Raw genomic sequence first — 16,562 nt, 5'->3', positions numbered from 1 at the left:
GTGGTAAGAGAGAATAACATCGATATGAAACTTAAATTGGTTGTGTGGGATGCAGGGTCAGTTAAGTCCTGCAATATGATGTGGAGAAAGCACTAAGCTATCATTTAAAAAACAGTTTTTGCCATAGAAGAGCAAAGTGTTTATTTTTTTTAGTCAAAGGTGTATGTCAGCTTTCCTTTATAAGAGTGCTTTGAGGTAGTTTGCTATGAAGCCAGACTAGTTTGGTGGCAGCGAAGAAAGAGATAATTACAGCATAATGAAATTCCAATGATCAGACTTTTAGAAATAGCCAAGGCTGTTGAAATGCTAAAAAGTAAGCTAAAGTTTAACCAGTATATTAAAGGTCAGTACTGGGTTTTGTTACTGCCTTCAGGGCTCAATTTACAAGATATCATATGACTTACAAGAATCCATTGTTATTAACATATATAAAATAAAATTATAATACCAACTAGTTGGAAAATATTATGCAAATAAACGAATCCATTGGTGCGTACGTTTGGTAGCAATGACATATTTAACTGAGTGTAATGGCTCAGAAGAGCTAAACTGGTATTTACTCTACATTGCTTGGTAAGCACTTCTCCTTATAAGATATCTTATAATGAAAGAATGTGTCCCTCATTAGCTTATCGTTATTAAGCATTTCTTTCAGCCTACAACATCCTCTGATGGAATTTGATAGAGAAAAACCTCATGACTTGGATGTTTTAGTTAGGTATGCTGATTTAGCCATGAGAGGAAAAGAAAAGAGAAAGAAACTGCATCTATAGATTATAATTGGAGCTGTACAGTTTCAGCATGGGCCTTTTCTGGAAATACTCCAACCCTGGACATTGATAAATATATTCAAGTTGGAGGACTGGGAAAGAAAAATAAATGGAACGATAGGGTGAATAACCCCTTGCATGCTTGGTTGTTGGCAGTGGAGAATGCTGATGTCGTGCTATGCTGGCTTTGCCTCACATATATTTTTTGAGTTAAGCTGAATATTTTTTAACACCTTGCATATCACCCAAATGATATCTTTTACAAAGATTGCTATTTGACAAAATAAGAATATCTGGAGATATGCCCCCTCTGCTGCCCAACAAACAGGGGGTGAATTACTCAATGGGAGGATAACTTTCAAATAACTGCTATATGGCCGTGTGTAGTTTTACCATAATATATTTTTACTCCGCAACATATGTATGTAGGCCAACGAGCGAATACATGCATACTTTACTCACATATTTTAAAAATCCATGTGCATATATTTTACATACAAAAATAAAGTAGGATTTATTCATGGAAATCTAGATTTAGGCATGCAAATTAGTGTATTTGAAAACACATGCATGTGAATAAAATTACCAGCTTAACCAATTAGTCCACCAGTCTTTCTCTAGGCCACTGATATCCTCCTGGTTCATAAGCCTGAACTCTTCCCAGTTCACCCAAACCTCCCACCCAGTCAGTACAACACAATAAACATGTTTGATATCACTTATGCTAGATAGGCTTGAGGATCTAGAATAGGAGCAAATGGAGGACTAGCCTTATGGTTAGAGCAGCGGCCTACAAACCAGGAAGACTAGTGTTCAAATTCTGCTGCCATTCCTTGTTCTTTAGCAAGTCACTTTACCCTTAGTTGCTTCAGGTACAAACTTTCCTAGATGCTCTAAACCAGTGGTTCTCAACCTTTTTTTTGGCTGGGACACACCTGACAGATGGTTCTCACATGGTGACACACTGAACATGTGACCATCACCAGGCTAAATGTAAGCATGCACGCTGCATCCACAGGAATCCCCTCATCCCCCAGCAATAAGTGCAGAGCAGATCTAGGGCATTACCCTGTACAACTTGCCATACAAAAAAAATATTCTGCTTCTGATGACATCTCAGTAACAACAAAACAAACTCCCTTTACTACCAGGCACAATAGCCTTCCTTATGAAAAGACAGTAATTTACCACTAATGCAGAAAACACACTTTACCACTAACTGAGAAAACACAACAAATAAGATTGATACAAATGCCTACATGCTAGTAAAATACCTCATCTCGGTCACACACCCAGAACTGACCTTCCCCAAGTACAGAAAAACCAAAAATTATAAATATGGAGACAGAAACTGGAATGGAAAACCAAAAAAGCCACTCTGCATGCAGTGGAAACCTGGAGAAATGGAAAGAAAAATATAGCACCTAACAGATTCTCAGGATTTACAATAATACACATAAACTAACCTGTACAAAGTTACACCTGTATTATGGAACACACTCAAACAGTAACAATCCTATCTAAGAAATATAACTATTAAACCAGGCCCTAAACACTAATACATTTCCTATTGGGAAAACAGAATAAGCCAAGCTGCTATAGAGCCCCACACAGAAATAATTGTAAATCTATACTAAAAATGTTACAAAACAGCTTCTGAACAGAATAATATCCAACAATTAAAAACTCATAAAATTATTAAAATATGTCCAAATATCAATAAAATATTTCAAAACAGCAGACATCGCATAATATCCAGTATGCATTTCCCATTTTTACCTAATGTTATTATGCACATTTCCTCATGCAGGTAAATGTATTTATGTAAGTAATTGTATTTTTCTAAATTATAGTTTCCCACTTCCCAGTTTGTATCCTTTGTTCCATGTACCGCCTCCAGGCGATATTGTTCTCAGTTTAAATGTAAACCGATGTGATTTGTATGTCATACAGGAACACCGGTATATAAAAATTAAAAAAAATAATAATAATTAAAATGGCAGTCAATCAAGAAAAATAAATTTTAAAAGCACCTTTACTTACCTTCTCTAGCAACTCTCCTACTCCTTTCCCTTCCAGGCCAATAGCTCTCACCAGAAGCAGCAAGGACTGCTGAAGCTCTGTCCTCACAGTCCTCTTCCTTAGCGCCCATAACCAGTCATTCTCTCTCTCTCTCTTACACACTTACACACACACACACTTACACACACACACTTACACACACACACACAATTAGACCCCATGACCAGTCTCGGTCGCTCTCATCTTCCTGACCAGTCTCTCTCTCTCGCACAGAAACGTATCACCTCCCTGACCAGACTCTCTCTCTCAATCACACTAATGCTCTCTTATATACAAGCTCTTAATCACACACAAATGCTCTCGCACCCATGCACACCAGCTCTCACCCAGGCACCGATTCACACCGACAAGCTCTCACCCAGGCTTCCATTCATACCCACACACACAAGTTCTCACCCAAGCACCCATTCACACCAGCTCTCACCCTGGCACCCATTCACACCCCCACACACAAGTTCTCACCCAGGCACCCACACATACAAACTCTCACCTATTCACACCCACAGACACAAGCTCTCTCACCCATGCAGCCATTCACACCCACAAGCTCTCACCCATGCATCCAATCACACCCACAGACACAAGCTCTCACCCAGGCACCCATTCACACCCACAAACACAAGCTCTCAGTTAGGCACCCATTCACACCCACAAACACAAGCTCTCACCCATGCACCCATTCACACCCTCAGACACAAGCTCTCACTTAGGCACCCATTCACACCCACAAACACAAGTTCTCACCCAGGCACTCATTCACACACAGACACACAAGCTCTCACCCATGCACCCATTCACACCCACACACAAGCTCTCACCCATGCATCCATTCACACCCACCATCTCTCACCCAGGCACTCATTCACACCCACACACACCATCTCTCACCCAGACACCCAGACACCCATTCACACCCTCAGACACAAGTTCTCACCCAGGCACTCATTCACACACAGACACACAAGCTCTCACCCAGGCACCCATTCACAACCACAAACACAAGCTCTCACCCAGGCACCCATTCACACCCTCAGACAAAAGCTCTCACCCAGGCACTCACTCACACCCAAACACACACAAATTCTCATCAAAAATGTCTTCTTCCTTCACTGTAGGGATGGGCTCCAGTTCCACCACGGCTTTACTCCAGTGGGCCTTCTTTTTTCGCCACCACGGGGATGGGCTTCCATGGTGGCCTTGCTTGGTCGGGATCAGGGTTTCCTCTTCACCACCACAGGGATGGGTTCCTGTGGTGGCCTTGCTTCATCGGGGTCGGGTTTTCCTCTTCGTTGCATCCCTGTGGCAGCATTGCTTCATTGGGGTTCGACACTGCCATTCCTCCCACCCCACCCCCGGGCTATGCGATGCCTGCCTCACCAGCCAATCAAAGGCTTCCTCCCTTCTTCCTACTCCCACTGGCAGGTAGAAGGGAGGAGGCTTCCGAATGGTCTACTCGGGTTCAGGCAGAATGAAGGAGGCTTCCCATTGGGCAGTGGGGGTAGGAAGAAAGGAGGCTTCCAATTGGCCCATGAGGGCTGGAAAAAGGGAGAAGGAAAGTACAACGGGGTAGTGGGACCCCGGGAGATGCGACACACCTGCCAGCGTTTGGTGACACATTGGTGTGTCGTGACACACTGGTTGAGAAGCGCTGCTCTAAGCTGTTTTCTTACAGGATGGTTTCCACTATTGCAGCCTCAGCCATGTGACCTTACCCCAGTCACATGGCAAAGTTAGTTTGGCACCATTTTGGAAAATGGTACCGACTGGGCCATGTGCATAGTTGTAATGACCCCAACTCAAGATTCTGGGGGGTTCAGGGGGGGCTCAGTGGGTGGGGTTCCCCATAAAAAGAGGGGTAAGGGGTTTGAATGTTGGAACTTCTGGGGGGCCAGGAAGTCAGGGTTTCATGTTGTGATGGATGGTATTGGTATGGGGGGCCAGGGCCACATTTTATTGTGTGCTTTTGGGAAGGGGGCCGGGGGCATCACACAGTTCTTTTTTTAACTGATTCACATTTTGGAGGTGTTGGGGCTACCTGGACTGGATCACTCATCCTCACTCAACCTCCCTTGTTTGCCTTCTACTTTAAAAAAGAAATGTTTCTGCTGCTTTAAATGTGTGGCAGGAGTCTGGAACCTGTGTTAGGTCTCGGGCCTCCCGACACATACCTAACACTTTTCAAATAGATGTACACATTTTATAGCAGCTGACTACCTTCTTGATTGGTCATAATAAAATATTTACATAAAACTGACTATAAATGACCTTCTTTGCATGCATTTGCATTAATCATGCATGCAAATCACACGCAAAGATGGTCATTTAATAGGGGAGGGTATCTGGGTGGGAGGTGCAAAATATCAAGTATACCATGCACTGATTCGGCAATATATGTGATAAAATGCATATTAGAGCCCTAATGCAGCTTGATGAATCACTCAGATTGTAAGTCCTCTGGGAATAAAGAAATACTTACGATATCTGAATGTAATCCTCTTTCAAGTGCCAAAAAGTGGAATATAAAAATCAGATAAATAAATAATTAGCAGCTATAAAAATCCATAACTAAGTTGGACAATGTGTGTATGTCTTTAAAAGCAGCAATTTATGTGCATAACTGTTGGCCCTGGCCTAGAATGCCCATATGTGTGAAAGTGAAAATAATCGTGCATTTTGGACTTTTATAAAATACAGACAACATAAGAACAGGCTTGTGAAGGGGTATTCAGGAGAAAAGCCCAGAGTACCTTAAAGGATGGCTCCAGAGATTTGGTCCAGTCCACCTTAAACACTATACCAATAGGAATCCTGGTCCTGTGGTGGTTCCCTAGAAAAGGGAAAAAATTAGCCAAGCCTATGAGGGGAAAGGAGGCCCCATGGAAGAGAAGGAAGCCCAGGGAATGCTAATACTGCTGAACTGTGAGTTACATTGCTGTCATTATTTTATGAATTGAGAAGATAAAGAGAGCTGCTTGCATTTTGCTTTCTTGTCATTAATAAAGATTTTTGTAAGAGAACAGCCAGAGTCTAGCTTGAGTCTGTTCTCTGGCTAGCCCAAGACAACTCACAGTGTCGGACATGGTGGTAGTTTAGGGATTTTTGTGTTAAGCTTGGCACAGGCAGAAAACCATGCCAAAAAAGAAAAAAAAGGGAATATTTTTCCTTGTTCCTAAGGCCTCGTTGCAGTGGCAGCCAAGAATTTAATTTACAGCAAGCTAAGGAGAGTAGCTTCGCCTGGGGTGAGGGACTTATATATTGTGAGTCAGACCCGAACAGGCAGGTTTTCTAAATTTTATTTTATTTTTATTCATGAGGGGAAGAGAAAGTTTGTCTGGGTGTTCTAGAAAAAGGCAGAACCTCCCAAGAAAATCCTGTGCTACTGGAGTGCAGTATGCTGACAAAGAGCCAGTAATACAGGCCTTCACTGAAGGGTATCAGCAAACCCTGAAAGGGATTCAATCCCTTCTTGAATAGTTTGGCCAGGAACTGGGGATATTGAACAGATGGTGCTGATCCAGATGACACAAGTAATGCAAACACCATGTCACAGGCAAGCTCTCTACCTCCTGTTTTGTTTAAGATAAAGGCAGGTGAAGCCCTGAAAATGTTCTTAATGAATTTTGAAAGAAATGTCCACCTGATGGGTTGGTAAAATGCAATCTATATCTGGCAAATCTTCTAACTAGCAAAAGCCAAGCAGCTTTTCAAGCAAACCCAGTTACTTCAATATCAAAACTGCCATCCTGGAAAGAACAGGGTACATGACAGAAACATACCAGCAACAATTCCTGAGAAGCACCTTATAGCTCATTGAAACTCCACAAAGCATTTCTCATTGCTAGAAGATGCTGGATAGAAGTGGCAAAGACAGGTCTCAAGGCAGCCAATCATATCATCTTTGTTTATATCCTAGATGGGCCGGGCCGGCCCAAGTGAAATTAGTTGTGTCAGCACCCAGGACTCAACCCGGAGAAAGCTTTGGAAGTGGTGGACATGTTCCATCAGGCTCAATTGATGCCATAATTAGTGTGGAAGCTAGAAAGACAACCCACCCAGGCTCTCTGTCATGGTTGTGAGAATGGGAAATCCCAACAATGATCCTTAGAGCAAGACAGTTCTGCTTCCATACTCAGGCCACACCTCCAGGCTCCCCAACTTATTTCAGTTGTTGAAGGAGAGGTCATTTGGCCAGAGATTGTTGATACCAAGGAAGTAAAGCTATGTATGCCAACCTGGTGACATAGCCAATACTAGGGACTAAAGCATATACTGACAAAGGAGGACCTTCAAATCAGGAAGACCCCAGAATCAGAGGAGGAAAGAAGTCTCTGAGGTGCCTGCCTATCTGAGTAGTAACTGTCCAGACACGCTTTCCTTTTGCTCACATTGTAAATGGAATGGACATCAGGAAGAGTGTTGCCCCATGACAAAGAAGAAAACAAAGAATGCTGTGTAGGAAATGGTAAAGTTAAAATGGGGCAAGCCATGTAGGCATGCTCCTACTGTACAGCAAAAGACTACGCTGTCAATGATTACCCATGGCTTGAGGATCTAGAATGAGAGGGTAAGATAGCTCCACAAGGGAAAGCACAGTCAAATGAAGAAAGGGAATGACAAACCCTTTGTAGGAGCTATTGAAATAAAAGTGGAGCAATTTCTGTAGGAGTGCTCCAATATTGGAGAGAAAGAGCATCTTGACAGGGACTGACACCGACTTGAGAATAAATAGGGTCATTCATCAAAATGCATTATGGTGTTAATGCCTGCGATAACGCATTAATGCATGTGTTAATGTCATAACGCATGTTACTGCATGCTGCAAATGCAAATTTTTTGAAGGGGCAGGATTGGGGAAGGGTTTGGGTGGGGTTAATGAAAATGAGGGACAGTACTGCACCGTACGATAGCTCAGTAACCCTCAATCCAGTGGGAGCACTGAGAGGAGAGGATTACCTTGCTGGTGGCTGGAAAGAATCAGTAAGTACTGCTTGGAGAAATTTTTAAAACTTAAAAGTATTGGGGAAAACTACATTATTGGGCTATATTATTCAGTGTGTTTGTGTGCTTTGTTTTAAATAGGTAGTCAGAAAGTGTTATGTTTAAGGAAGGATGTGAACCCCTGGGCTGAGATGAGTGATGTCTCGTCAGCAGGCACAGTCTCAGTGAAGTGGGACACAGCTAGGAATGAAGACTTTATTAAATAGCAGAGAAGAAGAAATCTCCACAGAAATGGAAATAGATTCATACAGTCCTGGGCAATGGAAATTACCCAGAGTGAGACACAGCTGAGAAGATCCTGTAGTGGCCTGTGGAGCGGGGTACGCAGAGGATCCCCTCTGATGAGCATAGGCAGCTTCAGAAATACAGATCCGGTAGTGGCCCGCGGAGCGGGGTATGCCAAGGATGTCTGTACAGTAGATGTTGAGGAACTGGTAGCGATGCCAGAACCCGGAAGTGGCTCCTGTAGATGATGTGTAGGTATTCTGTAGAATAGGATGGTGAATGACTTCCTCAGAAGAAAGGCAGTAGAGGCCCGAGGATCGGGGTATGCCTCATGCAATCCACAATGCAGTCTGTACAGTGGAAGTCTGTAGAGGTACTCACAGTAGGTGGTTCCTGGAGAGATGTAGGGACCTGAGTAGCAGGTCCAGTAGCAGTCAGGCAGGAAGGCCCTCCAAGGAGTGGATAGCTGGGAATGCATGGGATCCCCCGAGGAGTGGGTACTCAGAACGACCATATGCCAAGACCAAATCAGGAACAGGAAGTCCTTGAAAGTGGAGAATACAGCAAAATAAAACTCCTTGCTAATTCGAGGAAGGCAAGGGCAGGTGAGATTAAATACACTGGCAGGTTGACGTCATCGGGCGGGGACGCCCCCGAGGTTCCCGCCATGACGTGTTCAAATGAGGCCCTTGCGAGTGTGCGTCTAGGTAACTCCGGATCCAAGGTGGCAGTTGGCAGCGCCTACGCTGTCCTGGGAACGCTGGAGAGTTTGGCGTGGACTGGAAGAGACTGCCATTCTTCCCAGACTTGATGGAGTGGGGAAAAATGAGGTGAGCATGAGAGGTTGCAGCCGTCTACAACCGACAGGTGTAACAGAAAGTCAGGCAACAAACAAAACTTTGTGTGTTTGTATTTATCAACCCTCCCAACCCTCTCCCACAAACCCCTAGCTCATCCTTTAATTTATAGGCAGGTGTCACTTTCACACTTAAAATAAAAATAAAACAAAATAAAAAAATCAGCCTTTTAACTTAAACTCAGAAATTCCCCATACCTTATCCAAAGTTTGATCATTCCCTTGTAGGTTACCACCAGATATATAGTAAATACACTAATGCATTTAAAGGACCCTAATTGTACACAATCCTACACCCATAGCAACCTAAAACTTAACTAGGAACTGAACAAATTTAAGATGAAGGCAACAGTCCAGCAGCAAGATGGGGACTCCCAGTCTTTTGCATGGAGTGTCACATGTATGATTTTTTTTACCCACCGTTGAGAAACTGTATGTGTGCATGCGATGCAAAGAGCTTCTGTATCTCAGAAAATGAGTCCAATCTCTGTAGGCTAGAGTGGCAGACCTGAAGGAGCTGAGGCAGACAGAGAGGTATATAAATGAGACCTTCAGGGACATAGTTACCAAGTACCAACTCCAGTCTGACATCCCTGGAGGAGGAAGGTCTCATGATTGGACAGTATCAACCTGGTGCAGCAAGAAATGATCCTGTAGCAAGGACCTGCCCTCCAGGTAGTGCATTGTCCTCTCCCAGGGCTTCTGCCAAGGAGGGAAGGGTAAGGTTGGCCATCATAGTTGGTGTCTCAATTATTTGGAATGTAGATAGCTGGGTGGCTAGTGAGCATGTGGATCGCCTGGTGTGAAGGTGGCGGACCTCACATGACACCTAGATAGTATTTAGATAGTGCTGGGGAGGAGCCGGCTGTCATGGTACATGTGGGCACCAAAGACATAGGAAAATGTGGGAGGGAGGTTCTGGAAGCCAAATTTAGGCTCTTAGGTAGAAAACTGAAATCCAGAACCTCCATGGAACAGGGAGCATTCTCTGAAATGCTCCCTGTTCCATGCACAGGTCCCCAGAGGCAGGCAGAGCTCCGGAGTCTCAATGTATGGATGAGATGATGGTGCAAGGAAGAGGGATTCAGATTTGTAAGGAACTGGGAACCTTTTGGGGAAGGGGGAGTCTTTTTTGAAGGGATGGGCTGCATCTTAACCAGGGTGGAATCAGGATGCTGGTGCTAACCTTTAAAAAGGAGATTGATCTAGTTTAAAAGCTGCTCTAAGGGGAAAGTTGACAGTCACTCAGCAGCACATGGTTCGTTGTGAGGTATCTTCAAAGAACACTAATGAAGCATTAGAGTTAGGGGATCCCAACAGAGAGATTGAACTAATAACAAGAGTAGTCCAAGTGCCTATAATTAAAAACTCACCTGAGTTAAAAGATTCCAATTTATCCCTAACAACTGAAAAGCAGGTTGTTAATACAAACAAAAAACACACTTTGAAATGTTTGAATGCTAATGCCAGAAGTCTAAGAAGTAAGATGGGGAAATTAGAGTGTATAGCAGTGAATGATGACATAGACTTAATTGGCATATCAGAGACAATGTAGAAAGAGGATAACCAATGGGATAGTGCTATACCGGGGTACAAATTATATCGCAATGATAGAGAGGAGCATCGTGGTGGCGGAGTGGCGCTTTATGTTCAGGATGGCATAGAATCCAACAGGATAAAGATCCTGCATGAGACAAATATTAGAGATGTGAATCGTGTCCTCGATCGTCTTAACGATCGATTTCGGCTGGGAGGGGGAGGGAATCGTATTTTGCCGTTTGGGTGTGTAAACTATCGTGAAAAATCGTTAAAATCGTGAGCCGGCACACTAAACCCCCCTAAAACCCACCCCGACCCTTTAAATTAAATCCCCCACCCTCCCGAACCCCCCCCAAATGCGGCGGTCCGGAACCCCCGCTGAACGACCTCCTGCAGTCGATCTCCTGCCGGCGCCATTTTCCGTACGAAAACGATTCGCGGCGAGAAATCGCTCCCGGAACCCCGCTGGACTCCCAGGAAACTTTTGGCCAGCTTGGGGGGACCTCCTGACCCCCACAAGACTTGCCAAAAGTCCAGCGGGGGTCCGGAACGACTTCCTCCGTCGAATCGTTTTTGTCTATGGCCGCCGCCATTTTGCGGCGGCCATTTTGAAAAATGGCGCCGGCTGAAGACAACACGATTCTATTGAGGGGGCCGTTCCGGACCGCCGCCGTTCTGGACCACCGCCGGATCCCCAGGTAATTTAAAGCATTGGGGGGGGGGGGGTTCGGGAGGGTGGGGGATTTAATTTAAAGGGTCGGGGTGGGTTTTAGGGGGTTTTAGTGTGCCAGTTTTCCTGCCCTCCCCCTTCCCCTGATTTACGATTTTTTAACGATAAATCGGGGGAATTGGTATTGTATCGTGGCCCTAACGATTTTTTGACGATTTAAAATATATCGAACGATATTTTAAATAGTCAAAAAACGATTCACATCCCTAACAAATATACCATCAAATCTTTATGGGTAGAAATCCCTTGTGTGTTGGGGAAGAGAATAGTGATGGTTACCATCCACCTGGCCAAAATGCTGAGACAGACAATGAAATGGTAAGAGAAATTAGGGAAGCTAACCAAACTGGGAGATTGTAATTACCCCAATATTGACTGGGTAAGTGAAAATTCAGGGCATGCTAGAGAGATAAAGTTCCTGGATGAATTAAAAGACAGTTTTATGGAGCAATTGCTTCAGGAACTGACGAGAGAGGGAGCAATTTTAGATCTAATTCTCAGTGGAGCACAGGATTTGGTGAAAGAAGTAATGGAGGCGGGGCCACTTGTCAATAGTGATCATATGATCAAATTTGAATTAATGACTGGAAAGGGGACAGTATGTAAATCCACGGCTCTAGTGCTAAACTTTGAAAAGCAAAACTTTGATAAAATGAGAAAAATAATTAGAAAAAAACTTAAAGGAGAAGCTACAAAGGTAAAAGGTGTGCAAGAGGCATGGTCATTGTTAAAAAATACCATCCTAGAAGCACTGTCCAGATGTATTCCACACATTAAGAAAGGTGGAAAGAAGGCAAAATGATCACCGGCATAGTTAAAAGGGGAGGTGAAAGAAGCTATTTTAGCCAAAAGATCTTCATTCAAAAATTGCAAGAAGGATCCAACAGAAGAAAATAGGATAATGCATACATTTTGGCAAGTAAAATGTAAGACATTGATAAGACAGGCTAAGAGAGAATTTGAAAAGAAGTTGGCCGTAGAGGCAAAAACTCACAGTAAAAACTTTTTAAAATATATCTGAAGCAGAAAGCCTGTGAGGGAGTCAGTTGGACCATTAGATGATCGAGGGGTTAAAGGGGCAATTGGAGAAGATGAGGCCATCGCGGAAAGATTAAATGATTTTTTTGCTTCAGTGTTTACTGAAGAGGATGTTGGGGAGATACCTGTATCAGAGAAGGTTTTCATGGGTGATGATTCAGATGGACTGAATCAAATCACGGTGAACCTAGAAGATGTGGTAGGCCTGACTGACAAACTGAAGAGTAGTAAATCACCTGGACCGGATGGTATACACCCCAGATTTCTGAAGAAACTAAAAAATGAAATTTCAGACCTATTAGTAAAAATTTGTAACTTATCATTAAAATCATCCATTGTACCTGAAGACTGGAGGATAGCAAATGTAACCCCAATATTTAAAAAGGGCTCCAGGGGTGATCCAGGAAACTACAGACCAGTTAGCCTGACTTCAGTGCCAGGAAAAATAGTGGAAAATGTTCTAAATATCAAAATCACAGAACATATAGAAAGACATGGTTTAATGGAACAAAGTCAGCATGGCTTTACCCAAGGCAAGTCTTGTCTCACAAATCTGTTTCACTTTTTTGAAGGAGTTAATAAACATGTGGATAAAGGTGAACCGGTAGATATAGTATATTTGGATTTTCAGAAGGTGTTTGACAAAGTTCCTCATGAGAGGCTTCTAGGAAAAGTAAAAAGGCATGGGATAGAAGGCGATGTCCTTTCGTGGATTACAAACTGGCTAAAAGACAGGAATCAAAGAGTAGGATTAAATGGACAATTTTCTCATTGGAAGGGAGTGAGCAGTGGAGTGCCTCAGGGATCTGTATTGGGACCCGTAGTTTTCAATATATTTAATAAATGATCTGAAAAGAAATACGACGAGTAAGGTAATCAAATCTGCAGATGATACAAAATTGTTCAGAGTAGTTAAATCACAAGCAGATTGTGATAAATTGCAGGAAGACCTTCTGAGACTGGAAAATTGGGCATCCAAATGACAGATGAAATTTAATGTGACTAAGTGCAATGTGATGCATATAGGGATAAATAAACCCATGCTATATTTACACAATGTTAGGTTCCATATTAGGAGCTACCACCCAAGAAAGAGATCTAGGCGTCATAGTGGATAACACATTGAAATTGTCGGTTCAGTGTGCTGCGGCAGTCAAAAAATCAAACAGAATATTAAGAATTATTAGAAAGGGAATGGTGAATAAAACGGAAAATGTCATAATGCCAATGTATCACTCCATGGTGAGACCGCACCTTGAATACTGTGTACAATTCTGGTTGCCGCATCTCAAAAAAGATATAGTTGCGATGGAGAAGGTACAGAGAAGGGCAACCAAAATGATAAAGGGAATGGAACAGCTCCCCTCTGAGGAAAGACTAAAGAAGTTAGGACTTTTCAGCTTGGAGAAGAAACGGCTGAGGGGGGATATGATAGAGGTGCTTAAAATCATGAGAGGTCTAGAACGGGTTAATGTGAATCAGTTATTTACTCTTTCAAATAATAGAAAGACTAGGGGCACTCCTTGAAGTTAGCATATGGCACCTTTAAAACTAATTGGAGAAAGTTGTTTTTCACTCAATGCACAATTAAACTCTGGAATTTGTTGCCAGAGGGTGTGGTTAGTGCAGTAAGTGTAGCTGTGTTTAAAAAAGGATTGGATAAATTCTTGGAGGAGAAATCTATTACCTGCTATCAACTAAGTTGACTTAGAGCATAGCCACTGCTATTATTAGCAACAGTAGCATGGGATGGACTTAGTTTTTGGGTACTTGCCAGGTTCTTATGGCCTGGATTGGCCACTGCTGGAAACAGGATGCTGGGCTTGATGGACCCTTGGTCTGACCCAGTATGGCATGTTCTTATGTTCTTACAGAGATTTATTTAAATGCATTTATATAAAAATGAAAAATAAATAAATAAATACATTTAAATTAATTTTTTTATTTAAATCATTTATATGCTGAAATTTCATAAAATTGAAAGTGGCTTACACAAAACCAGTCATAGTAAAATAGACACTAAAATAGAATATAAATACTATAGAAAATATAGAAAACAAATACAATTAAAACATATAACAAGAAAGATCCAGCCCAGTCCACCTAAAACCTTACAGCAATAGGAAATCCTGGTTACTGGGTGGTTCCATAGGCAAAATGAATAACTAGCCAGGTCCAGAAGGGGAAAGGAGTCCCCAAGGAAGAGAAGGAAGCCTAGGGATGGCCAATACTGCTGAACTGTGAGCTATATTGTTGTCTTTAATTTGTGAACTGTGAGGTAAGCAAAGAAGCTTCTGTTTTGTTTCATTGTCATAAATAAAGAAGTTTATGAGAGAATAACCAGAGTCAAGCCTCAGTCTGTTTTCTAGCTAGTCAAAGATCACTCATGGTATTGCAAGGCTACTTACATGCATATATGCTCATTTTTATGCACTTAAGTACATTAAGGGGGCAATTTTCAAACGTCTGCAGGTAGTCATAAAGTTCGCAGATACTCTTCTCAAAAGACTTTGCCATAATTCTCAAAAGGAATGTGTGCCTGCAATTTCCTTTTGAAAATTGCCCAAAGAAAAGTACCTGCAGAGATTTCTACTTACATTTCTTATGGTTACATTTTTCTTTTGAAATTTCATGTGCTGTTGCAATCCTCACCATAACACAGGCCTAGAAATGCTTCAACTCAATGCAAGTTAAAGTACAAGTGTTGTGGAAGAGTGCATATACTTTAACACTGGGGAGACTGGACAATTTTCAAAAGGACCGTTACCTGGGTAGACATCTACCTGCATAAATGCTTTTGAAAATTGGGAATTCACATCTTTGAAAAGTACAAAAGTAGCATGTGAAGAATATAATACAACATTAAAAAAAATTATTAAATAATGGGTGCCACAGAATCAATTTGCAAAACAATCTGGCTATTGGATGGTATCATCAACTATTCCAAGTCCCATTTGAGCCCTTCATCTGAATTGGAGTTTTTTTGAGCACTACTACACATTTCTCAGGTAAGGGATTCCTTCCTTAGCCAAGGTTTATCACATTGACATCCATAGTGGAAAGGATACAGGAGAGTCAGCAGGCTCTTAAGAAAATTTTTTTTACAGAGAGGGTGGTGAATGTGTTGAACAGCCTCCCAGTGGAAGTGTTGGAGATAAAAACAGTAACTGAATTCAAGAAAGCATGGGATAAATACTAGGGATCACTAAGGAAGAAATAAGAATTATAATGCTAAATTAATTGGACAAATGGGCAGACTGGAACGGCCATATGGTCTTTTTCAGCCTTCATTTGTCTCTGTTTCTAAAATGAACCATCTTAGAAAAATCAAAATTTGTTGCAATACATGAGTTTCTGAGACCAGTTTTATCTAACAGAAAGTCATGTACTACATTAAGTTTGGATTAATACTGATCAACAAAAAAAGTATCAGCATACAAACAATCAAGTTTTCTCCAGGAGCAAAAAAGCTACCTTTACTATATATGTATATTTATTTATTTAAAATCTTTTCTATTCCATTGTTAAGTTAATTTACCATCACAACGGTTTACAAAAAGGCACAAATAGTATTAAAAGTTGACAAAGAAAAAATGGCCTCATGTTCCAAATTCACATTATTTTTTTTATGTTTCCTATAAAAAAAATACAATTGTATTAGTACAACATATATTTCAGGTTAGGATTTCTAAGGAAAATGTACATTCAATTACTGTATTTGTGTTAGAACAGATATTTCTATAAAGCAAGATAAGGCAATTTGATGCAATATACAATAATTCAATTCCTATAGTTAATATTACTTAGCATATACTTAGAATTCAACTTAAAACACCTCAACTTTCTTTTCCAATATGAATCAAAATGCCAGAAATATTTGTCCATTACTAATAATCATTATAAAATATAAAATCATTGTCCATTACTAATAATTATTATAAAATATAATAAATCCTACTAAATTAGCCATATTTGAAACAGATTTCCATTCTTTTATATGTTAGCTCTTAGACTTCAAAAGTAAAGATATTGACCTGTCAAAATGTTGCAATGAACTTGTTCTTCAGTTTGTTAAACCAGCTGAAGTAAAGACATTAAAATGGCTCTTACCATCCTATTGATTCGGACAAAGTCTTCAGGTTTCTTTGCCCAACAGGGAAGCTCAACATCATTCACAACAAATTCATCTTCTCTGACTCCTAAATTATATTCATTACTGTTGACAAACATCTCTGGTAGGTAGTAAAATTCTGGAATTAATTCCTGCCAAGTACAAAAAAGAACATGTCACAAATAATTGAAGTATAAAACCCTGCCTTTACTG

At 41.5% G+C, this 16,562-nt stretch overlaps 1 protein-coding gene across 9 annotated transcripts in view; it reads right to left on the bottom strand.

Moving 5' to 3' along the window:
- Nucleotides 1-16,562, bottom strand: part of NBEA (neurobeachin) — a 2,460,099-nt gene that overhangs the window by 190,767 nt on the left and 2,252,770 nt on the right. For all 9 annotated transcript variants that reach the window (XM_029602688.1, XM_029602690.1, XM_029602689.1 and 6 more), the window contains one exon: nt 16,349-16,501. In XM_029602688.1, coding sequence (XP_029458548.1) covers nt 16,349-16,501 — 153 coding nt within the window. The remainder of the gene's footprint in view (nt 1-16,348; nt 16,502-16,562) is intronic.

Source organism: Rhinatrema bivittatum, chromosome 5, assembly GCF_901001135.1.
Source record: "Rhinatrema bivittatum chromosome 5, aRhiBiv1.1, whole genome shotgun sequence".
Lineage (NCBI taxonomy): Eukaryota > Metazoa > Chordata > Amphibia > Gymnophiona > Rhinatrematidae > Rhinatrema > Rhinatrema bivittatum.
Note: the sequence above shows the minus strand (reverse complement) of the source record. Positions and strands in the feature narration are given on the sequence as shown.